Source organism: Nerophis lumbriciformis, linkage group LG28, assembly GCF_033978685.3.
Source record: "Nerophis lumbriciformis linkage group LG28, RoL_Nlum_v2.1, whole genome shotgun sequence".
Lineage (NCBI taxonomy): Eukaryota > Metazoa > Chordata > Actinopteri > Syngnathiformes > Syngnathidae > Nerophis > Nerophis lumbriciformis.
In genome coordinates, this window is record NC_084575.2 from 36191623 (window position 1) to 36212765 (window position 21143).

The window sequence follows — 21143 nt, forward strand, 5'->3', positions numbered from 1 at the left end:
TTCAAGTAATCAAACTAAATTGTCTTATTGTATTTTATTGTAACTGGAGCATTCAGTAGACAAAGTGTGGATGTGTGCCCCCGAGGGATGCGCGCCTGCTTTGTCTTGTACGCTGAACAACAGGTGGAGAGAGCACATGACACAACAACAACTCTGGAAAGCACCGAGCATTAGACAATGGGGCACTGGTAATTATAAATATAATATGAAAATATAATTCACACACTTCACTTCACTAATTAGAATGGAAGAGTGTGACTTTTCAGGATGAGTGAGTCATGCGGACAGGATGTGCTTTTCCCAGTAATATTGCACTTTGTAATGGCGCATACAAATGTACATACATGTTGTCCATCACAACAATCTGATAGGCCACTCAGAGGCAGACAGATTTGAAACAGTTGCACTTGGGCTCTATCAAGTGGTACACCAAAGAATGACTCATCAGATCAAGGGGTCCCCAATTGACAGAACTTGGGTTGTCCCAAGTTTATTTGGAAAGCACAATCCAAGGTGCAGTGCAATATAGTTTGCCACCTCATGGGTGAGCGCCACAGCAATTATAATTCATCAGGTGTGTTAGAATAAGAGATGGCGCACAGACACTAGATATCGGTACTAGGGTTGTTCAGTATACTGGTACTTATAAAGTACCGCGATACTAATTGATTGAAATCGGTACTATACTGCCTTTGAAAAGTACTGGTACCGTTCTATATGCACACAGACACACACTTACATATATACATACATACACACACATACACATTCAGTACACACGCCTAAACATACACATATGCTCAGCTCAGATGTGGGATCTGTGGCTTGTGCAGCCCTTTGAGACACTCGTGATTTAGGGCTATATAAGTAAACTTTGATTGATTGATTGATTGACATATACGCCCATATATGTATATATAAATGCACACATACACATATGTCATTACATACATATATATGTATATATACACATTCACATATACACACACTTTTATATATATATATATATATATATATATATATATATATATACAAACACACACACACATATTTCACCATATACAGTATATACATGCACACACACAAGCACATCCATATATACACATACATATACATATAATGAAAAAATACATTATTTAAAAAAAGATGAAATAAATGAAAAAATAAATATATAAAATAGTAAATAAATACATTAAAAAAAAAATATATATATATATATATATTTAAAAAAAAACACTGGAGTGGGACTATCACAGGGCAGTTGGGTAGCACCGACGGGGTCCGCACGGTCACAGCACAGGTTGGCCAAAGCCAGACCCCGCCCTACCCCCCCAAATAAATAAATAGATTACTCTACAGATAAATATATTGCACTATATATGCATCCACATTTATGGATGTATGTTATATTGTCTTTATATTCCAGCCAGTTAATCTGTTTTGGGGGAATTGATTTGATTATTATGATGCATTCACGAGTCTTTTAGCCTAAGGGCAGAAGCTGTTACAGAACCTGGAGGTTCTGCTACGGAGGCTGCGGAACTTCTTTCTAGAGTCCAACAGTGAAAACAGTCCTTGGTGAGTGTGGGAGGAGTCTCTACTGATTTTATGATGTCTGATTGAAAGCTAAAAACGTTAAGACAGACCGTCTTAAACAACAGAATGAATTTTTTTTATTTTTTTTACTGAATGAGACACTCAGAATGTACATGGAAATAAAGAATGTTACAATATTAACTATGAAGGATAAAACACTGAATATTGACAACATATGAACGTCACACCCCCTCTCCATCCACATATTTTACAATCAAGCCAAACACAAGAAAAATGCAACAAACACAGTGAAATATGAACATGAAGGGTAAACAAACCCACCTACAATCTGATATATGTGATATATCACTAAGCTTTACAACTAACTCATTACATGACCATAATAACTCATTACATTACCATAGTAACTAATTAGATGAGCATAGTAACTAATTAGATGAGCATAGTAACTAATTAGATGAGCATAGTAACTAATTAGATGAGCATAGTAAGTAATTAGATGAGCATAGTAACTAATTAGATGAGCATAGTAACTAGTATATGATGCAGATTCCAAGCATGTAAAGACTTAGTATAGTTGAAGGTCATTCTAAAAGATGAGTGCAGCTACACTTTACATCTTAAACATCTAAAACAAGTATTTGGGGATGTCCGGTGGGCCAGATTGAAAAGATTAACGGGCCACATGTGGCCCCCCCGGCCTTCATTTGCCCAGGTCTGCTATATACAGTAAGTACTGTTGCATACTTCTGCTACTTGTTTTTATCTGCTTGTAGTATTTTTGTCAAAGTTGAGCGTTCACAACTGCTGCTAGTGACTATTGTTACTGTAAATATGAAGGTTTGCTAGTGACTATTGTTACTGTAAATATGAAGGTTTGCTAGTGACTATTGTTACTGTAAATATGAAGGTTTGCTAGTGACTATTGTTACTGTAAATATGAAGGTTTGCTAGTGACTATTGTTACTGTAAATATGAAGGTTTGCAGTTGCTGGCGACTATTAAAAGATGATTCTGACATGAAAGTGAAGCAGGAGGCGAAGCTTTTAGCAATCAGGGATCATATTTATCATATTTATCAAGCGTCTTAGAATGACTCCTAAGAAGTCTGCTAAGAGTTGACTTATGAGTACAAAAATGATTTGCTGAAAGCTGCACTTAAAAGTGACTTATCAAGCGTCTTTCTTACTCACACTTTCATCGAAGTGTAGGACTGAATCTTAAGTGTTACACTCAGAGCTCAATTAGGACATTACTATGTGCCATAAACGGACTTTTAGGTGAGGTCATTTCTGTGTTCATAGAAGTGACCAATCACGGAAGGGAATCCCTCGTCTAAGAATAAAGAAATATCTTAGAAATATTGAAGTGGACAATGGGAGTGTATATTTTGACCATAAACTACAAAATAATACAAAACAAACAAACAATATTGGCAATGAATCAAAAATAAATGTTTCCTTTTCTTTCCAATTCATTTCCCCAGTGGTGAGACATGGAAACATTGTGATGACCTTTAGTTCTGCTGTGTGATGTTGCTGATGAGAAGACGCCCCTTATTATTCAATCTGTGACAAAAAGAATACCCGCTCTGTCTAAACCATAGCGTTTGATCAGCTGCTCGTCATCAAACAAAGCCAGGACATCGTCTCTCTCGCCTCAGTGCCATCTTCCCGCTGGCAACTCCTAACCACTTAAGACACCTCTGAAGGTCTCTTCAATGTCGTGGAGAGGAGGAGTGATTCTTACACTTAAGAAAGTTGATAAATAGCTTTTATTCTAAAGTTTGAGAGTAGGACTCAATTTCGCAAATTCTCAGGACTTAAGTGTAAAATGACACTCTAAGACACTTGCTAAATACGGACCCTGGTTTCACTCCTCTTTGCTTTAGGTTTCACTCCTCTTTGCTTTAGGTTTCACTCCTCTATGCTTTAGGTTTCACTCCTCTATGCTTTAGGTTTCACTCCTCTATGCTTTAGGTTTCACTCCTGAATGCTTTAGGTTTCACTCCTCTATGCTTTAGGTTTCACTCCTCTATGCTTTAGGTTTCACTCCTCTATGCTTTAGGTTTCACTCCTCTATGCTTTAGGTTTCACTCCTGTATGCTTTAGGTTTCACTCCTCTATGCTTTAGGTTTCACTCCTCTATGCTTTAGGTTTCACTCCTCTTTGCTTTAGGTTTCACTCCTGCATGCTTTAGGTTTCACTCCTGTATGCTTTAGGTTTCACTCCTGCATGCTTTAGGTTTCACTCCTCTATGCTTTAGGTTTCACTCCTCTATGCTTTAGGTTTCACTCCTGTATGCTTTAGGTTTCACTCCTGTATGCTGTTGCGTTTTGGACCAGTTGTTCCTCCCACGGAATTCAAGTCACAATTCGCTCCCAAGCTCTTTACGACACTTAAAGCTGAGTTGAAAAACCACCAGAGACAGAATAGGTATTTTGTTGTATATTTTCAAAGCTTTGCCAATATACATTTTGAGACCAGTCTAACCCTAGAACATTCTATCGCGCCTCCCAAAATGGTCTGTCTTCCCAACGCCAAAAACCCCTCTTTCCTTCCCCCTCCCTAGTCATAATACATTCCAAAGAACTCAAGGTTAACACACACAGTATACTTGCTGACAGAGCATCAAGAGAAGAAATGGAAAACACGAGCTGTTTTCAAATATGACAAAGAAATGGAAGAAGTACAACTTAAATTCGGATATATGTAAATAGGTTTAGGTTTCACTCCTCTATGCTTTAGGTTTCACTCCTCTATGCTCTAATGTTGCAAACAGATTTAGTGAGCAAGAGAAGTTTCCCTGCAGTTGAGTAGTTGTTGATATTTTGCTTGACATGAAAGTGGTGTTGGTAATAGAATTGGTAAATGTGGTGTGAGACAGGATGCAGGTTGCAGAGGATTCACATTGTACTGTCACTGCTTCACTCCCATGTTAGTTCTGTGGTGCAGGTGTGAAGTATGAGCTGGTGAGGCCACCGTGCTGCAATGTGAGCTGCAGACACCAAGTAGTGTGGCCATCTTCCTAAGTAGTGTGGCCATCTTCCTCTTTGCATGTGCTTCAAGTCTCAGCTTGGGAAGGCAGCGACTGACCGAGTGCACAAATGGCGCCCAGAAGAATGGAAACCAAACCGCTCATCTTGTGCGTGAAGACGCTGCTGCTGTTTTACTCCTTCATCTTCTGGGTGAGAACACTTTGCCTTCTCTTTGTTTGCATGCTGGGATTCATCTGAAATGTTTACAAATGTTTGTCTGTGGCAAGTTTCAAAACATTTGGTAGGTTCAAAAGGAAAGAAAAAGATGATTTGAAAGCACTTTGACATTCCACAATAAGAAGTGAGCAGGTTTCGTATCAAGAAGTGAGCATGTTTGTATCAAGAAGTGAGCAGGTTTGTATCAAGAAGTGAGCATGTTTGTATCAAGAAGTGAGCATGTTTGTATCAAGAAGTGAGCAGGTTTGTATCAAGAAGTGAGCATGTTTGTATCAAGAAGTGAGCATGTTTGTATCAAGAAGTGAGCATGTTTGTATCAAGAAGTGAGCATGTTTGTATCAAGAAGTGAGCAGGTTTGTATCAAGAAGTGAGCATGTTTGTATCAAGAAGTGAGCATGTTTGTATCAAGAAGTGAGCAGGTTTGTATCAAGAAGTGAGCATGTTTGTATCAAGAAGTGAGCAGGTTTGTATCAAGAAGTGAGCATGTTTGTATCAAGAAGTGAGCATGTTTGTATCAAGAAGTGAGCATGTTTGTATCAAGAAGTGAGCATGTTTGTATCAAGAAGTGAGCATGTTTGTATCAAGAAGTGAGCATGTTTGTATCAAGAAGTGAGCATGTTTGTATCAAGAAGTGAGCATGTTTGTATCAAGAAGTGAGCATGTTTGTATCAAGAAGTGAGCATGTTTGTATCAAGAAGTGAGCAGGTTTGTATCAAGAAGTGAGCATGTTTGTATCAAGAAGTGAGCATGTTTGTATCAAGAAGTGAGCATGTTTGTATCAAGAAGTGAGCATGTTTGTATCAAGAAGTGAGCATGTTTGTATCAAGAAGTGAGCATGTTTGTATCAAGAAGTGAGCATGTTTGTATCAAGAAGTGAGCATGTTTGTATCAAGAAGTGAGCATGTTTGTATCAAGAAGTGAGCATGTTTGTATCAAGAAGTGAGCAGGTTTGTATCAAGAAGTGAGCATGTTTGTATCAAGAAGTGAGCATGTTTGTATCAAGAAGTGAGCATGTTTGTATCAAGAAGTGAGCATGTTTGTATCAAGAAGTGAGCATGTTTGTATCAAGAAGTGAGCATGTTTGTATCAAGAAGTGAGCAGGTTTGTATCAAGAAGTGAGCATGTTTGTATCAAGAAGTGAGCAGGTTTGTATCAAGAAGTGAGCATGTTTGTATCAAGAAGTGAGCATGTTTGTATCAAGAAGTGAGCATGTTTGTATCAAGAAGTGAGCAGGTTTGTATCAAGAAGTGAGCAGGTTTGTATCAAGAAGTGAGCAGGTTTGTATCAAGAAGTGAGCATGTTTGTATCAAGAAGTGAGCATGTTTGTATCAAGAAGTGAGCAGGTTTGTATCAAGAAGTGAGCAGGTTTGTATCAAGAAGTGAGCATGTTTGTATCAAGAAGTGAGCAGGTTTGTATCAAGCCAGAAATGAACATTCCTTCCATTAAATGACTTGAGCAAGTTAAACATTTCTTATCAGGAACTAACTTAGTAGCTTGGATCTTTTGTACTTGAGTATTACAATAATAACTTAGTTTTAGTAAGTGAAATGTGATATGTTCTTCCAATAAGGAATTATGTACATCCCTTCCACACACCAACAATATTAACACAAAACACATTTTATGAATAAAAACTATATTTCAATCAATCAATCAAAGTTGACTTATATAGCCCTAAATCACCAATGTCTCAAAGGGCTGCACAAGCCACAACCACATCCTCGGCTCAGATCCCACATCAGGGCAAGGAAAAACTCAACCCAATGGGACAATGAGAAACCACAAAATACAGGAGAGGGTGCTGTTAGTTATGGGAAAGCTTGGCATGGAAAACAAACAAACAAACTTTAGCTGAGGAATCAAACAGTAAACAATGTTACATGTGACTTGTTGCATGGAGCCAACAAAGCCAGACTAAGTGTGGTGAAAAGCAGGAATAAGTAGCTCTCTGATTAATGGCCGGGAGCAGGCGAGTGTCCCGAACACTAATCAGAGAAAGGTGCAAATAATCAGCACCCATGGCAACCAAGAAATCACAAACCCAGGGGTGCTGAAACAGAACTAAGGGAGTCTTTAACTAAACTAAACATGATCCAGGCAACGGATCATCACAACACTTCTGCTGAAACTCATAGAAAAACTCTTAGGAAAACTCTTAGGAAAACTCTTAGGAAAAGTGTGACGTACAAAGACCGAGGTGCCGCTGTACTGTACAAGTAAAATGTAGACTTTCAATTACTTTGTGAAGCTTTATTCGACATGAATACAAAATGTACCTGCGACCTAACTCATTGAAAAAAATAGTAACCAAAACGTGCTTTAAGTTGTCCTCTAGCATGTGAACTAGGAAACTAGGAAACTAGGACATTTGTCGGCAGATGACAAATGATCACACCAGACATTTAAAATTATCGTATTTTAAAGAAAAATGTTGAATAAATAAATTATTACTATACATCCATTTTATTAATATAACATATATATATATATATATATATATATATATATATATATATATATATAGAAAGGTTCAAGGGTTTTATTGGTCACATGCAGAGTACACCACAGTGAAATGCTTTTTTCCATGCTCTTCAGATATATATATATATATATATATATATATATATATATATATATATATATATATATATATATCTGAAGAGCATGGAAAAAAGCATTTCACTGTGGTGTACTCTGCATGTGACCAATAAAACCCTTGAACCTTTCTATATATATATATATATATATATATATATATATATATATATATATATATATATATATATATATATAGGCCAAAAGTTTGGACACACCTTTTCCTCATTCAATGTGTTTTCTTTATTTTCATGACTATTTACATTGTAGATTGTCACATCAAAACTATCAATGAACACATGTGGAGTTATGTACTTAACAAAAACATGTTTTATATTCTAGTTTCTTAAAAATAGCCACCCTTTGCTCTGATTACTGCTTTGCACACTCTTGGTATTCTCTCCATGAGCTTCAAGCACACCTGTGAAGTAGGGCTGGGCAATATGGCCTTTTATGAATATGTGGATATGTTTAGTCCATGTCATGATACACCATATATATGTGGATATGTTTAGTCCATGTCACCATACACCATATATATGTGGATATGTTTAGTCCATGTCACCATACACCATATATATGTGGATATGTTTAGTCCATGTCACCATACACCATATATATGTGGATATGTTTAGTCCATGTCACCATACACCATATATATGTGGATATGTTTAGTCCATGTCATGATACATCATATATATGTGGATATGTTTAGTCCATGTCACCATACACCATATATATGTGGATATGTTTAGTCCATGTCACCATACACCATATATATGTGGATATGTTTAGTCCATGTCACCATACACCATATATATGTGGATATGTTTAGTCCATGTCACCATACACCATATATATGTGGATATGTTTAGTCCATGTCACCATACATCATATATATGTGGATATGTTTAGTCCATGTCACCATACATCATATATATGTGGATATGTTTAGTCCATGTCACCATACACCATATATATGTGGATATGTTTAGTCCATGTCATGATACACCATATATATGTGGATATGTTTAGTCCATGTCATGATACATCATATATATGTGGATATGTTTAGTCCATGTCACCATACACCATATATATGTGGATATGTTTAGTCCATGTCACCATACACCATATATATGTGGATATGTTTAGTCCATGTCACCATACACCATATATATGTGGATATGTTTAGTCCATGTCACCATACACCATATATATGTGGATATGTTTAGTCCATGTCATGATACATCATATATATGTGGATATGTTTAGTCCATGTCATGATACATCATATATATGTGGATATTTAGCCTTAGCCTTGAATGAACACTTGATGCATATAATGACAGCAGTATGATGATTCTATGTGTCTACATTAAAACATTCTTCTTCATACTGCATTAATATATGCTACTTTTAAACTTTCATGCAGAGAGGGAAATCACAACTAAGTCAATTGAGCAAAAGTGTATTTATTAAACAGTTATTAAGCAGTGGCACAAACAAAGTGCAAGATTGTCAGAGACATTTTAAAACAAGCTATTAGTGCACTTTTGTGCATGATGTCACTAAGATGACATATCAAAAAAATTAAAGTGCACTTTTTGTACAGAACGCCACTACAATAGTTTAAAACAAATAAAGTGCACTTTAGTGCATGATGTCACACAAGATATTTCAATAAGTGTCAAATAAAAATGAGCTGCATAATAGGAAATCAAATAGTGTATGTCCTTCACTATGTGGTAGGTTCCTGCGGACGTTATCTCCTTCTGTTGTTGACTAGTTTTTGTTGATGTGGCGCCAGGCTTAATTGGGTCAGTGCTGGTTGCTTGGGCATTTTGTGGGTGTGGCACTGACCAGAGATGTTGACATGCAGAGTTTCAAGCACTCTTCATTCTCTCGCGGGTGACTTTTCAAATAATGCTACACATTAGCAGTGCTGCTACTTTTTGTAGCAACACTTTTGCCGCACACTTGACATATTACAGTTGTCTGTTCAACATCTTCCCGCTTGAAGCCAAACCACCGCTAGACGATGGACCCCCTGCTGTTTTTCATGGGAATTCCCGCAACCCCGAAAGGGACAAGCAGTAGAAAATGGATGGATGGATGAATTCTTCTTCCTTCATTTGTTACCAGATTCACACCTTCTTTCTCTTGTATTACCACTCTCACCGCTAGCATCACAGCTAACTTTACCCATGCTGCTACCTCTCTGCTGGGCGAGGGTGTGTGACGTTGCACGCATGACAGTATGTGACGTTTGTAAGAAGGTGCGCTTGTTTTATGTCTCTGTGAGAAGGAGAGACAAGAAAGAGTGAGAAGAGTCTGTAGTGTAATGCCTGCAGCTAAAAGCAACTGCCTGAGAAGGTATACTCCAATATCATCATATAGTCATTTTATATATCACACAGAGACAAACCTGCGATACATCCAGTATAGTCCATATATCCAGTATATTCCATATATCACCCATATATATATGTATATATATATATATATATATATATATATATATATATATATATATATAGTTTGCCCTCAATACGGCCCCCAAGTCAATAAGGGACACCCCTGTTTTAAACCAAACTAAAAGTAAGAACTTTGTAAATGTATTGCAGTAAAAGTATCCACTTTCTTTTGAAAGTATACAAATGTAAAGGTAAAAGTCACCTCAAAGAGAAATAATAGAGAAAAACCTTTTAGCAACAATGGAACTTTTTTTTAATGTTCTTGTAATCACAACTTTTTTCCAGCATATTAGATGGACTTTTTACCTGCCATGTTTGGACTGTCACCTGCAGTCTTCTTCAGGGGGGTCACATGACCACTGTCACCTGCAGTCTTCTTCAGGGGGTCACATGACCACTGTCACCTGCAGTCTTCTTCAGGGGGTCACATGACCACTGCAGTCTTCTTCAGGGGGGTCACATGACCACTGTCACCTGCAGTCTTCTTCAGGGGGGTCACATGACCACTGTCACCTGCAGTCTTCTTCAGGGGGGTCACATGACCACTGCAGTCTTCTTCAGGGGGGTCACATGATCACTGTCACCTGTTTCCTACAGTGGTCATGTGACTCTCCTGAAGAACACTACAGGTGACAGTCCAAACATGGCAGGTAAAAAGTCCATCTAATAAAGTGACAATATGGTCTGATTACAGGAACATTAGAACAAGTGTGTGAATAAGAAGACATGGTGAACATTGTTGAGTGCTGGAGGTCAGGGTTGATGATGTGAGGAATGGCGAGCAGCAGGGTGAAGATGGCACCCAGCTGACAATGAAGAGTGTGACAGGACCAAGTTGTCAGTCGCACTTACACAAGCAGAAGATGGTGCTTCTACAGCTTCTATAGCTTCTATAGCGTCTACAGCTTCTATAGCTTCTACAGCTTCTACAGCTTCTATAGCGTCTACAACTTCTACAGCGTCTATAGCTTCTACAACTTCTACAGCTTCTACAGCTTCTACAGCTTCTACAGCTTCTACATCTTCTACAGCTTCTACAGCTTCTACAGCTTCTATAGCTTCTACAGCTTCTACAGCTTCTATAGCTTCTACAGCTTCTACAGCTTCTATAGCTTCTACAGCTTCTACAGCTTCTACAGCTTCTATAGCTTCTATAGCTTCTACAGCTTCTACAGCTTCTATAGCTTCTATAGCTTCTACAGCTTCTACAGCTTCTACAGCTTCTACAGCGTCTATAGCTTCTACAGCTTCTACAACTTCTACAGCTTCTACAGCTTCTATAGCTTCTACAGCTTCTACAGCTTCTATAGCTTCTACAGCTTCTACAGCTTCTATAGCTTCTACAGCTTCTACAGCTTCTATAGCTTCTACAGCTTCTACAGCTTCTACAGCTTCTATAGCTTCTACAGCTTCTACAGCTTCTACAGCTTCTATAGCTTCTATAGCTTCTACAGCTTCTACAGCTTCTACAGCGTCTATAGCTTCTACAGCTTCTACAACTTCTACAGCTTCTACAGCTTCTATAGCTTCTACAGCTTCTACAGCTTCTACAGCTTCTACAGCTTCTACAGCTTCTACAGCTTCTACAACTTCTACAGCGTCTATAGCTTCTACAGCTTCTACAACTTCTACAGCTTCTACAGCTTCTATAGCTTCTACAGCTTCTACAGCTTCTACAGCTTCTACAGCTTCTATAGCTTCTACAGCTTCTACAGCTTTCCACTTGGACTTCTTTCCAGCTGCCAGCTCCACTCTTAAAGGGTGTGTTTGCAATGTGCTCACACTTGCTTTTTCTCCCCAAATACAAGCACCCAGGGCTTTGTTGCACACTTTGATTTTGAGGCTCCCATTATAAAAACATTGCATTTATGTCACATTATTTTTATACATTTTTGCTTGAATTTTGTTTTTTAATTGTATGATTTCTTGGTAAAACACAATTATTCAGTCGTAATGTTTATAGTGGCAAAGTAAATGATGATAATAATAATGAAAAGTAATCTCCTGGCACGACCCGAGCGTGACTACATGCTGCACGTTTACGTTTAGTGGCAAATAACCCTGTTTCCATATGAGTTGGGAAATTGTGTTAGATGTAAATATAAACGGAATACAATGATTTGCAAATCCTTTTCAAGCCATATTCAGTTGAATATGCTACAAAGACAACATATTTGATGTTCAAACTCATAAACTTTATTTTTTTTTGCAAATAATAATTAACTTAGAATTTCATGGCTGCAACATGTGACAAAGAAGTTGGGAAAGGGCATGTTCACCACTGTGTTACATGGCCTTTCCTTTTAACAACACTCAGTAAAGGTTTGGGAACTGAGGAGACACATTTTTGGAGTGGAATTCTTTCCCATTCTTGCTTGATGTACAGCTTAAGTTGTTCAACAGTCCGGGGGTCTCCCTTCTGCTGTTTTAGGCTTCATAATGCGCCACACATTTTCAATGGGAGACAGGTCTGGACTACAGGCAGGCCAGTCTAGTACCTGCACTCTTTTACTATGAAGCCACGTTGATGTAACACGTGGCTGGGCATTGTCTTGCTGAAATAAGCAGGGGCGTCCATGGTAACGTTGCTTGGATGGCAACATATGTTGCTCCAAAACCTGTATGTACCTTTCAGCATTAATGGTGCCTTCACAGATGTGTAAGAAGAGGGCAGGGCATAATGCTCACAACACTCATTGAAGTAAACTGTCCTTCATACCTTCTCCTCCCAGGTGACAGGTGTGGTCCTGCTGTCAGTGGGCTTGTGGTGGAGGTTTACCTTGAGTCCTTACACCTTGTTGATCTCCAACGCACCGTCCAACGCTCCTTTTGTCCTCACCGGCACTGGTGCTGCCATCGTGCTCTTTGGCCTGTTCGGCTGCTTTGCCACCTGCAGGGGGCGCCCTTGGATGCTGAAAGTGGTGAGGACCACAACTCTTCAACTCAACATGGATCTTTTTTTCACATCCTTTCTTAATAATGTCACTAAAACTTTGCAGTCAAGTAGGAAACTTGTCTTCAACTTCTTGCAAGTCAAGCATTTCTGCACAAACTATCTCACAATCTAGAATGCTTCAACAATAGTCCTTCATCATACTAAACTATCTCACAATCATGTGACTAGAATGCTTCAACAATAGTCCTTCATCATATTAAACTATCTCACAATCATGTGACTAGAATGCTTCAACAATAGTCCATCATATCCATAGTGGATCTAACATAATAGTGAGAGTCCAGTCCATAGTGGATCTAACATAATAGTGAGAGTCCAGTCCATAGTGGATCTAACATAATAGTGAGAGTCCAGTCCATAGTGGATCTAACATAATAGTGAGAGTCCAGTCCATAGTGGATCTAACATAATAGTGAGAGTCCAGTCCATAGTGGATCCAACATAATAGTGTGAGAGTCCAGTCCATAGTGGATCTAACATAATAGTGTGAGTTCAGTTCATAGTGGATCTAACATAATAGGGTGAGAGTCCAGTCCATAGTAAATCTAACATATTATTGTGAGAGTCCAGTCCATAGTGGATCTAACATAATAGTGTGAGAGTCCAGTCCATAGTGGATCTAACATAATAGTGAGAGTCCAGTCCATAGTGGATCTAACATAATAGTGTGAGAGTCCAGTCCATAGTGGATCTAACATAATAGTGAGAGTCCAGTCCATAGTGGATCTAACATAATAGTGTGAGAGACCAGTCCATAGTGGATCTAACATAATAGTGAGAGTCCAGTCCATAGTGGATCTAACATAATAGTGTGAGAGTCCAGTCCATAGTGGATCTAACATAATAGTGTGAGAGTCCAGTCCATAGTGGATCTAACATAATAGTGAGAGTCAAGTCCATAGTGGATCTAACACAATAGTGTGAGAGTTCAGTCCATAGTGGATCTAACATAATAGTGTGAGAGTCCAGTCCATAGTGGATCTAACATAATAGTGAGAGTCCAGTCCATAGTGGATCTAACATAATAGTGTGAGAGTTCAGTCCATAGTGGATCTAACATAATAGTGAGAGTCCAGTCCATAGTGGATCTAACATAATAGTGTGAGAGTCCAGTCCATAGTGGATCCAACATAATAGTGTGAGAGTCCAGTCCATAGTGGATCTAACATAATAGTGTGAGAGTCCAGTCCATAGTGAATCTAACATAATAGTGAGAGTCTAGTCCATAGTGGATCTAACATAATAGTGTGAGAGTCCAGTCCATAGTGGATCTAACATAATAGTGAGAGTCCAGTCCATAGTGGATCTAACATAATAGTGAGAGTCCAGTCCATAGTGGATCTAACATAATAGTGAGAGTCCAGTCCATAGTGGATCCTACATAATAGTAAGAGTCCAGTCCATAGTGGATCTAACATAATAGTGTGAGAGTCCAGTCCATAGTGGATCCTACATAATAGTAAGAGTCCAGTCCATAGTGGATCTAACATAATAGTGAGAGTCCAGTCCATAGTGGATCCTACATAATAGTAAGAGTCCAGTCCATAGTGGATCTAACATAATAGTGAGAGTCCAGTCCATAGTGGGGCCAGCAGGAAACCATCTCGAGCGGAGACGGGTCAGCAGCGCAGAGATGTTCCCAACCGATGCACAGGCGAGCGGTCCACCCCGGGTCCCGACTCTGGACAGCCAGCACTTCATCCATGGCAACCGGACCTGTGTGTCTCCCCCTCCACAAGGGAGAGGGGGGAGCAGAGGAGAAAGGAAAAGAAACGGCAGATCAACTGGTCTAAAAAAGGGGGTCTATTTAAAGGCTTCTACTGAGGTAGCATCTCTAACTGTTACCGGGAGGGCATTCCATAGTACTGGAGCCCCAATAGAAAACGCTCTATAGCCCGCAGACTTTTTTTGGGCTCTGGGAATCACTAATAAGCCGGAGTTCTTTGAGTTCTTTGAATGATACATTTTTACAGCTTGTCCTTTATAATGTGTACAAAATAATAGGTGTATAAATGACACATTATGTTACTGCATAATTAGGAGTCTTTGTTTGTTTACTTACTACTAAAAGACAAGTTGTCTAGTAGGTTCAACATTTTATTTAAGGACTAAATTGCAATAATAAACATATGTTTCATGTACACTAAGATTTGTTTGTTGAAATAAAGCCAATAATGCCATTTTTAGTGGTCTTCTTTTCTTTAGAAAAGTATTGAAATACATACCAAAATATTGGTATGGAGACAACCCTACAACATTCTATCATTATAACCTGTGATGTCTACTCAATGTTGTCCTGTGTCTGCATTACAGTACGCTGTCTTCCTGTCTCTGGTTTTCTTGATTGAACTCATCGCTGGAATCTCAGGCTTCATCTTTCGCCATGAGGTTTCCAACATACACTTATTCACTGGACACAGTCATATTGTTCACTGGACACAGTCATATTGTTCACTGGACACTCATATTGTTCACTGGACACAGTCATGTTATTCACTGGACACAGTCATATTATTCACTGGACACAGTCATATTGTTCACTGGACACAGTCATATTATTCACTGGACACAGTCATATTGTTCACTGGACACAGTCATATTATTCACTGGACACAGTCATATTGTTCACTGGACACAGTCATGTTATTCACTGGACACAGTCATTTATTCACTGGACAGAGTCATATTGTTCACTGGACACAGTCATATTATTCACTGAACACAGTCATATTGTTCACTGGACACAGTCATGTTATTCACTGGACACAGTCATATTGTTCACTGGACACAGTCATATTGTTCACTGGACACAGTCATGTTATTCACTGGACACAGTCATATTGTTCACTGGACACAGTCATGTTATTCACTGGACACAGTCATATTATTCACTGGACACAGTCATATTGTTCACTGGACACAGTCATATTGTTCACTGGACACAGTCATATTGTTCACTGGACACAGTCATGTTATTCACTGGACACAGTCATTTATTCACTGGACACAGTCATATTATTCACTGGACACAGTCATGTTATTCACTGGACACAGTCATGATATTCACTGGACACAGTCATATTGTTCACTGGACACAGTCATATTATTCACTGGACACAGTCATATTGTTCACTGGACACAGTCATATTATTCACTGGACACAGTCATATTATTCACTGGACACAGTCATATTGTTCACTGGACACGGTCATGTTATTCACTGTACACAGTCATATTATTCACTGGACACAGTCATGTTATTCACTGGACACAGTGATATTATTCACTGGACACAGTCATATTGTTCACTGGACACAGTCATATTATTCACAAGACACAGTCATATTATTCACTGGACACAGTCATATTATTCACAAGACACAGTCATATTGTTCACTGGACACAGTCATATTATTCACTGGACACAGTCATTATGTTGTCACTGCAATGCTCACAGGTGTGTGTGTGTGTGTGTGTGTGTGTGTGTGTGTGTGTGTGTGTGTGTGTGTGTGTGTGTGTGTGTGTGTGTGTGTGTGTGTGTGTGTGTGTGTGTGTGTGTGTGTGTGTGTGTGTGTGTGCGTGTGTGTATAAATAGATCAAAGGCACATTCCTCACAACATACAGTGAAGCTGTGTTGAGATATGACGGACGAGGTGACCGAAGTGTGGCTGTAGACGATGTCCAACGCAGAGTGAGTGACCCCTCATGTAAATATAATAGGGCCCCTCCCCTCCTCTGCCTGTCATTGTGTGCAAGCTGCTTTGTCATGTGTGTGTAGTTGCACTGCTGTGGTGTCCACAACTACACAAACTGCTTTGTCATGTGTGTGTAGTTGCACTGCTGTGGTGTCCACAACTACACAAACTGCTTTGTCATGTGTGTGTAGTTGCACTGCTGTGGTGTCCACAACTACACAAGCTGGTTTGCTAGCGACTACTTCCCAAGCGGTGGAATTCCTGTCAGCTGCTGCGTTGCTTTCTCCGACTGCAAAGAGGCAGAATTAAAGAATGCCACACTGGCAGCTAACAAGGTCCACAAACAGGTGAGAAGCAATACGCTGGCCTTGGTGACTAAGTACATGGACTGCATGGTGAATTAATATGTTGGTGACTAAGTACATGGTGACTGAATATGTTGGTGACTAAGTACATGGTGAATGAATATGTTGGTGACTAAGTACATGGACTGCATGGTGACTGAATATGTTGGTGACTAAGTCATACTTGCCAACCTTGAGACCTCCGATTTCGGGAGGTGGGGGGTGGGGCGGGGGCGTGGTTAAGATATATATATATATATATATAAGAAATACTTGACTTTCAGTGAATTCTAGCTATATATATATATATATATATATATATATATATATATATATATATATATATATATATATATATATATATATATATATATATATATATAAATAAATAAAATAAATACAGTACTTGAATTTCAGTGTTCATTTATTTACACATATACACACACATAACACTCCTCTACTCATTGTTGAGTTAAGGGTTGAATTGTCCATCGTTGTTCTATTCTCTGTCATTATTTTAGAACACACACATTATACAAATATACATTATAAAATCAATAAGAAAACGGGAGCTCTAATTTGGGAGTCTGAATTAGAATCAGAAGTTCCTATAATAACATTGCGCACTCACGTCGCCATTTTGTATTGATTACTGCAGCTGTGCACTGGATTCATTCACAAATACAAACTACAACTCACAAACACTTTAGAGTTAGGCTCCACCATCAGAATGTGTACTTAAACTTATAAAGATCACATGGATATTATTCAGTGAGTTGATTCACCAAAACTAACCTGTTATACAGGAGGAAAAAGCACACAGGACGTTTCAATTGTTCACAGACTGGTCGCTCTCATCAGAATGACAAGACACTTCCGGTCTGCAGGTGATAGCATTCAATTGGGAAGAAACGCCCTACTGCCCCCTACTGACCAATGTGAATACTGATAAATGTGTAATGACAGCTCCAAAAACGAATTCAAACCACAAAATAAACTAAATAAATCAACACAAAAATGTGACACATTATGGGTGGGTCACATGTGCATGTACAACAGGCTGTCAACACGTCACTCAGGTCCGCATGGAGCTGGAGGGGGCGTGGCCTCCAGCTCCGCCTGAATTTCGGGAGATTTTCGGGAGAAACTTTGTCCCGGGAGGTTTTCGGGAGAGGCGCTGAATTTCGGGAGTCTCCCGGAAAATCCGGGAGGGTTGGCAAGTATGGACTAAGTACATGGACTGCATGGTGAATGAATATGTTGGTGACTAAGTACATGGACTGCATGGTGAATTAATATGTTGGTGACTAAGTACATGGTGACTGATTATGTGCAGGGTTGTTATGAGATAGTGACGTCCTTCATTGAGAGCAACATGGGAATCATCGCCGGGGTGACCTTCGGGATCGCCTTCTCTCAGGTCTTGGAGCTTCAGCGAACATGCCAAGTATGCAGTGTGTCGATGGAGAGCCTAACAAAAGTGTGTATGTTCTTCAGCTCATCGGCACGTCTTTGGCCTGCTGCCTGTCTCACTTCATCCACACCAACCAGTATGAGATGGTCTGAGACGGCAAAGCTGCCAAACATCCATCAGGTCCTGAGATGCTTTCTTTCTGATGTAGCTGATCTTTGACTCCTCTGTAAAGTTGACGCCACATATTTCAAGTTGTCAAGAAAATGTATTCTGGATTTCCTTAGTCTATACACATTAGGTAAGCATGATGTACACACCCTAATATACACACATACAGACCAGGAACTTTTCAACACAATTCTGCCCAATGTTTGCAGTATTCATAACCTTGATAGTAAACAATTCCTCATTTCTAAATGTAAAGTTCATTTCTAAGATGTCTTTGGTCAACATTGACAATGTCAGAATGATTAAGTTGAGGTTTAAAAACACACCCGAGCATTCACTTTGTTTTCAACCACTTGTGAGGAGTCAATTGCCACTGAAGCTCATTAAAGTGAGCTGAAGAAGTGCTGTTGGTATCAATTGACCACCTGATGGAAACACACTTGTTCTAGAGTTGCTCCTAAATCTTGTCAAGAAGTGATATCATTATGGGAATGGGTCTAAGTTGGAAGGTAGTGGATACTCATCTTGAGTGGGAAGAATATCTTCCACTTTTGAAGCTCACAGTCAGTTGTGTTCAAAGTCATTCTGACAAATGCAAGTCTTGGCGTAGTCAAAATCAACATTTCTACAACTTTGGAGAGAAACATATTTTGAGGTGTGAATCCAGGGATTTCTCCACAAGCGACTTCTCATCTTGGAGACGTGATGTTCCACATGCTATTGTGGTGAAGCTCTTCACCAAGGTGGACTTCGTAGTCATGGTCCAACTAAACAACCGTTGCTCCGACAGCGACACGTCAAAGTTTGCGAGAGAGAATCTGAAACATAGGGATGAGTTTTAGAAGTTGGTTCTTTGGTCTTATGAAATGAAATCAGAGCTGTTGATGCTGATTTTGTCTGTGAGGTCTTCAAGCCTGTCAGTATCACACCTACAATAAAGGAGGATAGTAGGAACATGGACTGGGATTTCCACGTGACGAGATAGACGTGCAACAACTCTGTCATGCTCCTTTAATGTCTTTTTCATTTCATGACTCATGGTTTTGAGGTAAGGTTGGTGCGGTGGTACCTCAACCTACCAGGTGCATATTGCCTTCCAGGACCAAGCTCCTAATCCGGAATACTTACTCATTCATAGAGAAGTCCATTGAATCCAATTGTTTTCAATCTGTGCTTTGCCCTTTCAAAACAGCACAACTGTAACATGTAACAAGTCTTTTTATAAAGTAAAAAGAAACTTTTGGATCATAAATATTAGTAGAGAACAAACAACTACAGTAGGGTTTAGGGTCAGAAGATTCCAAGAGCCTGCATGCATCAAAGTCATTCTTAGGATTGTGTTGCTGTTTTGTTTCTACACTTTTTATTTGCTCTATTCCTTCTAGAACCCTTTGATTTTCCTGGGAGACTCAAATATTTCATTTCCCTTTCCCAGGCTTCTCAAATGTTTGTCTTCATTGTTAAAAGTGTTCATCAAAGCTGCAACGACTTCCACACATGATAAATGTGACATTGTTGAGAACATTTGTATTTTCTAAGTTGTGAAAAGTGCTCCTGCTCTGTTGTTGGTTAGACTGAGACCTTCTCCATCATCCTCCTCCTCCTCATCCTCTGCTGCTGCTGCAAGTTGCAGACTCTGCACTTGCTTATCCTCCAAGTAGCATTAGTCAGTTACTGTATCTTTAGCAGCAGCTTACTTGCTGTACCTGTGGAGCTCCATGGCTCAGACGCTGCTCACCTGCATGGCTTCTTAGTCCTCATGTGCACTAATCCCTTCTTTTTTGAAGCACGCTTCCCATATTGAGCCTAACATTTGTCCCGTACAACTGTGAGAATAAAAAGTGGTTTGTACTGCCAATGAAATAAATGATGATACACTTCATAAGACTTTTTCCTAATCCCACACCAATAATGACATTTCATGGAGGAATTCCTTCAACATTGTGTTCATTCCTGGTGTTTTGTTAATACAAGTGTCTACCTTTAGTGGCACAGTGTCCCGGCACATTCACAAAGAAACTGAGAGAAGGTTGTTTCTTTTCTTTTCTTATTTTGGCACAAATAATAACTATTAAACATGTTTCCCATATGTTGTATTACACCAAAATGTGTGTAAAGAGGCAAAGATGGCTGCAATAAAACTGTCATGAAGACGGCACAATGAGTACATGGATCACACCTGATGGGCAAATGAAGGCCTGGGGGGCCACATGTGGCCCCTTAAGCTTTTCAATCTGGCCCGCCGGACATTCCCAAAACATTATTTTAGATGTTTAAGATGTAAAGTGTAGCTGCACTCATCTTTTATAATGACCTTCAACTATACTAAGTCTTTACATGCTTGGAATCTGCATCATATACTAGTTACTATGTGTCATGACTTGGTCCGGGGTGTGTGCTTTTCCAGGATGCAACGGAAAGTTGGCTCGTGCGAGACGGGAATGAAGGTACATAATTTATTATTATCAAAAAAAGGAATAAATGAAAGCGCGCACAGTGGCGAAGAATAAACTATAAAACCAAAAGACTATAGCAAAAAAAGTACAAACGAAAAACACGCACAATGGCGGAGAACAAACTATGAAACCAAAAAGACTATAAATATGGAACAAAAACTTACTTGGCTTGGACAAAAGTAGTTGCTTGAGGAATTGACATGAAAAGAAGTATCAGGCATGAACAGAGCATAAATGTGTTGAGGTCGTCAGGACGAACAACAGAA

General features: G+C 39.2%; 1 protein-coding gene across 3 annotated transcripts; it reads left to right on the forward strand.

The window, feature by feature from the left end:
* The first annotated feature begins 4601 nt into the window (after window positions 1–4601).
* On the forward strand, window positions 4602–20620 carry LOC133571107 (tetraspanin-7-like). 3 transcript variants are annotated; one of them, XM_061924169.1, is made up of 7 exons: window positions 4602–4744; window positions 12577–12765; window positions 15114–15188; window positions 16396–16491; window positions 16687–16842; window positions 18176–18259; window positions 18337–20620. In XM_061924169.1, the coding sequence occupies exons 1-7, from the start codon at window positions 4664–4666 to the stop codon at window positions 18403–18405; spliced, it is 750 nt and encodes a 249-aa protein (XP_061780153.1). In that variant the 5' UTR covers window positions 4602–4663; the 3' UTR covers window positions 18406–20620. The 3 variants fall into 3 exon arrangements, with proteins under 3 accessions (XP_061780153.1, XP_061780152.1, XP_061780154.1); XM_061924168.2 differs by having other exon boundaries at window positions 18176–18472; XM_061924170.1 differs by lacking the exon at window positions 16687–16842 and having other exon boundaries at window positions 18176–18472.
* The last annotated feature ends 523 nt before the right edge of the window (window positions 20621–21143 follow it).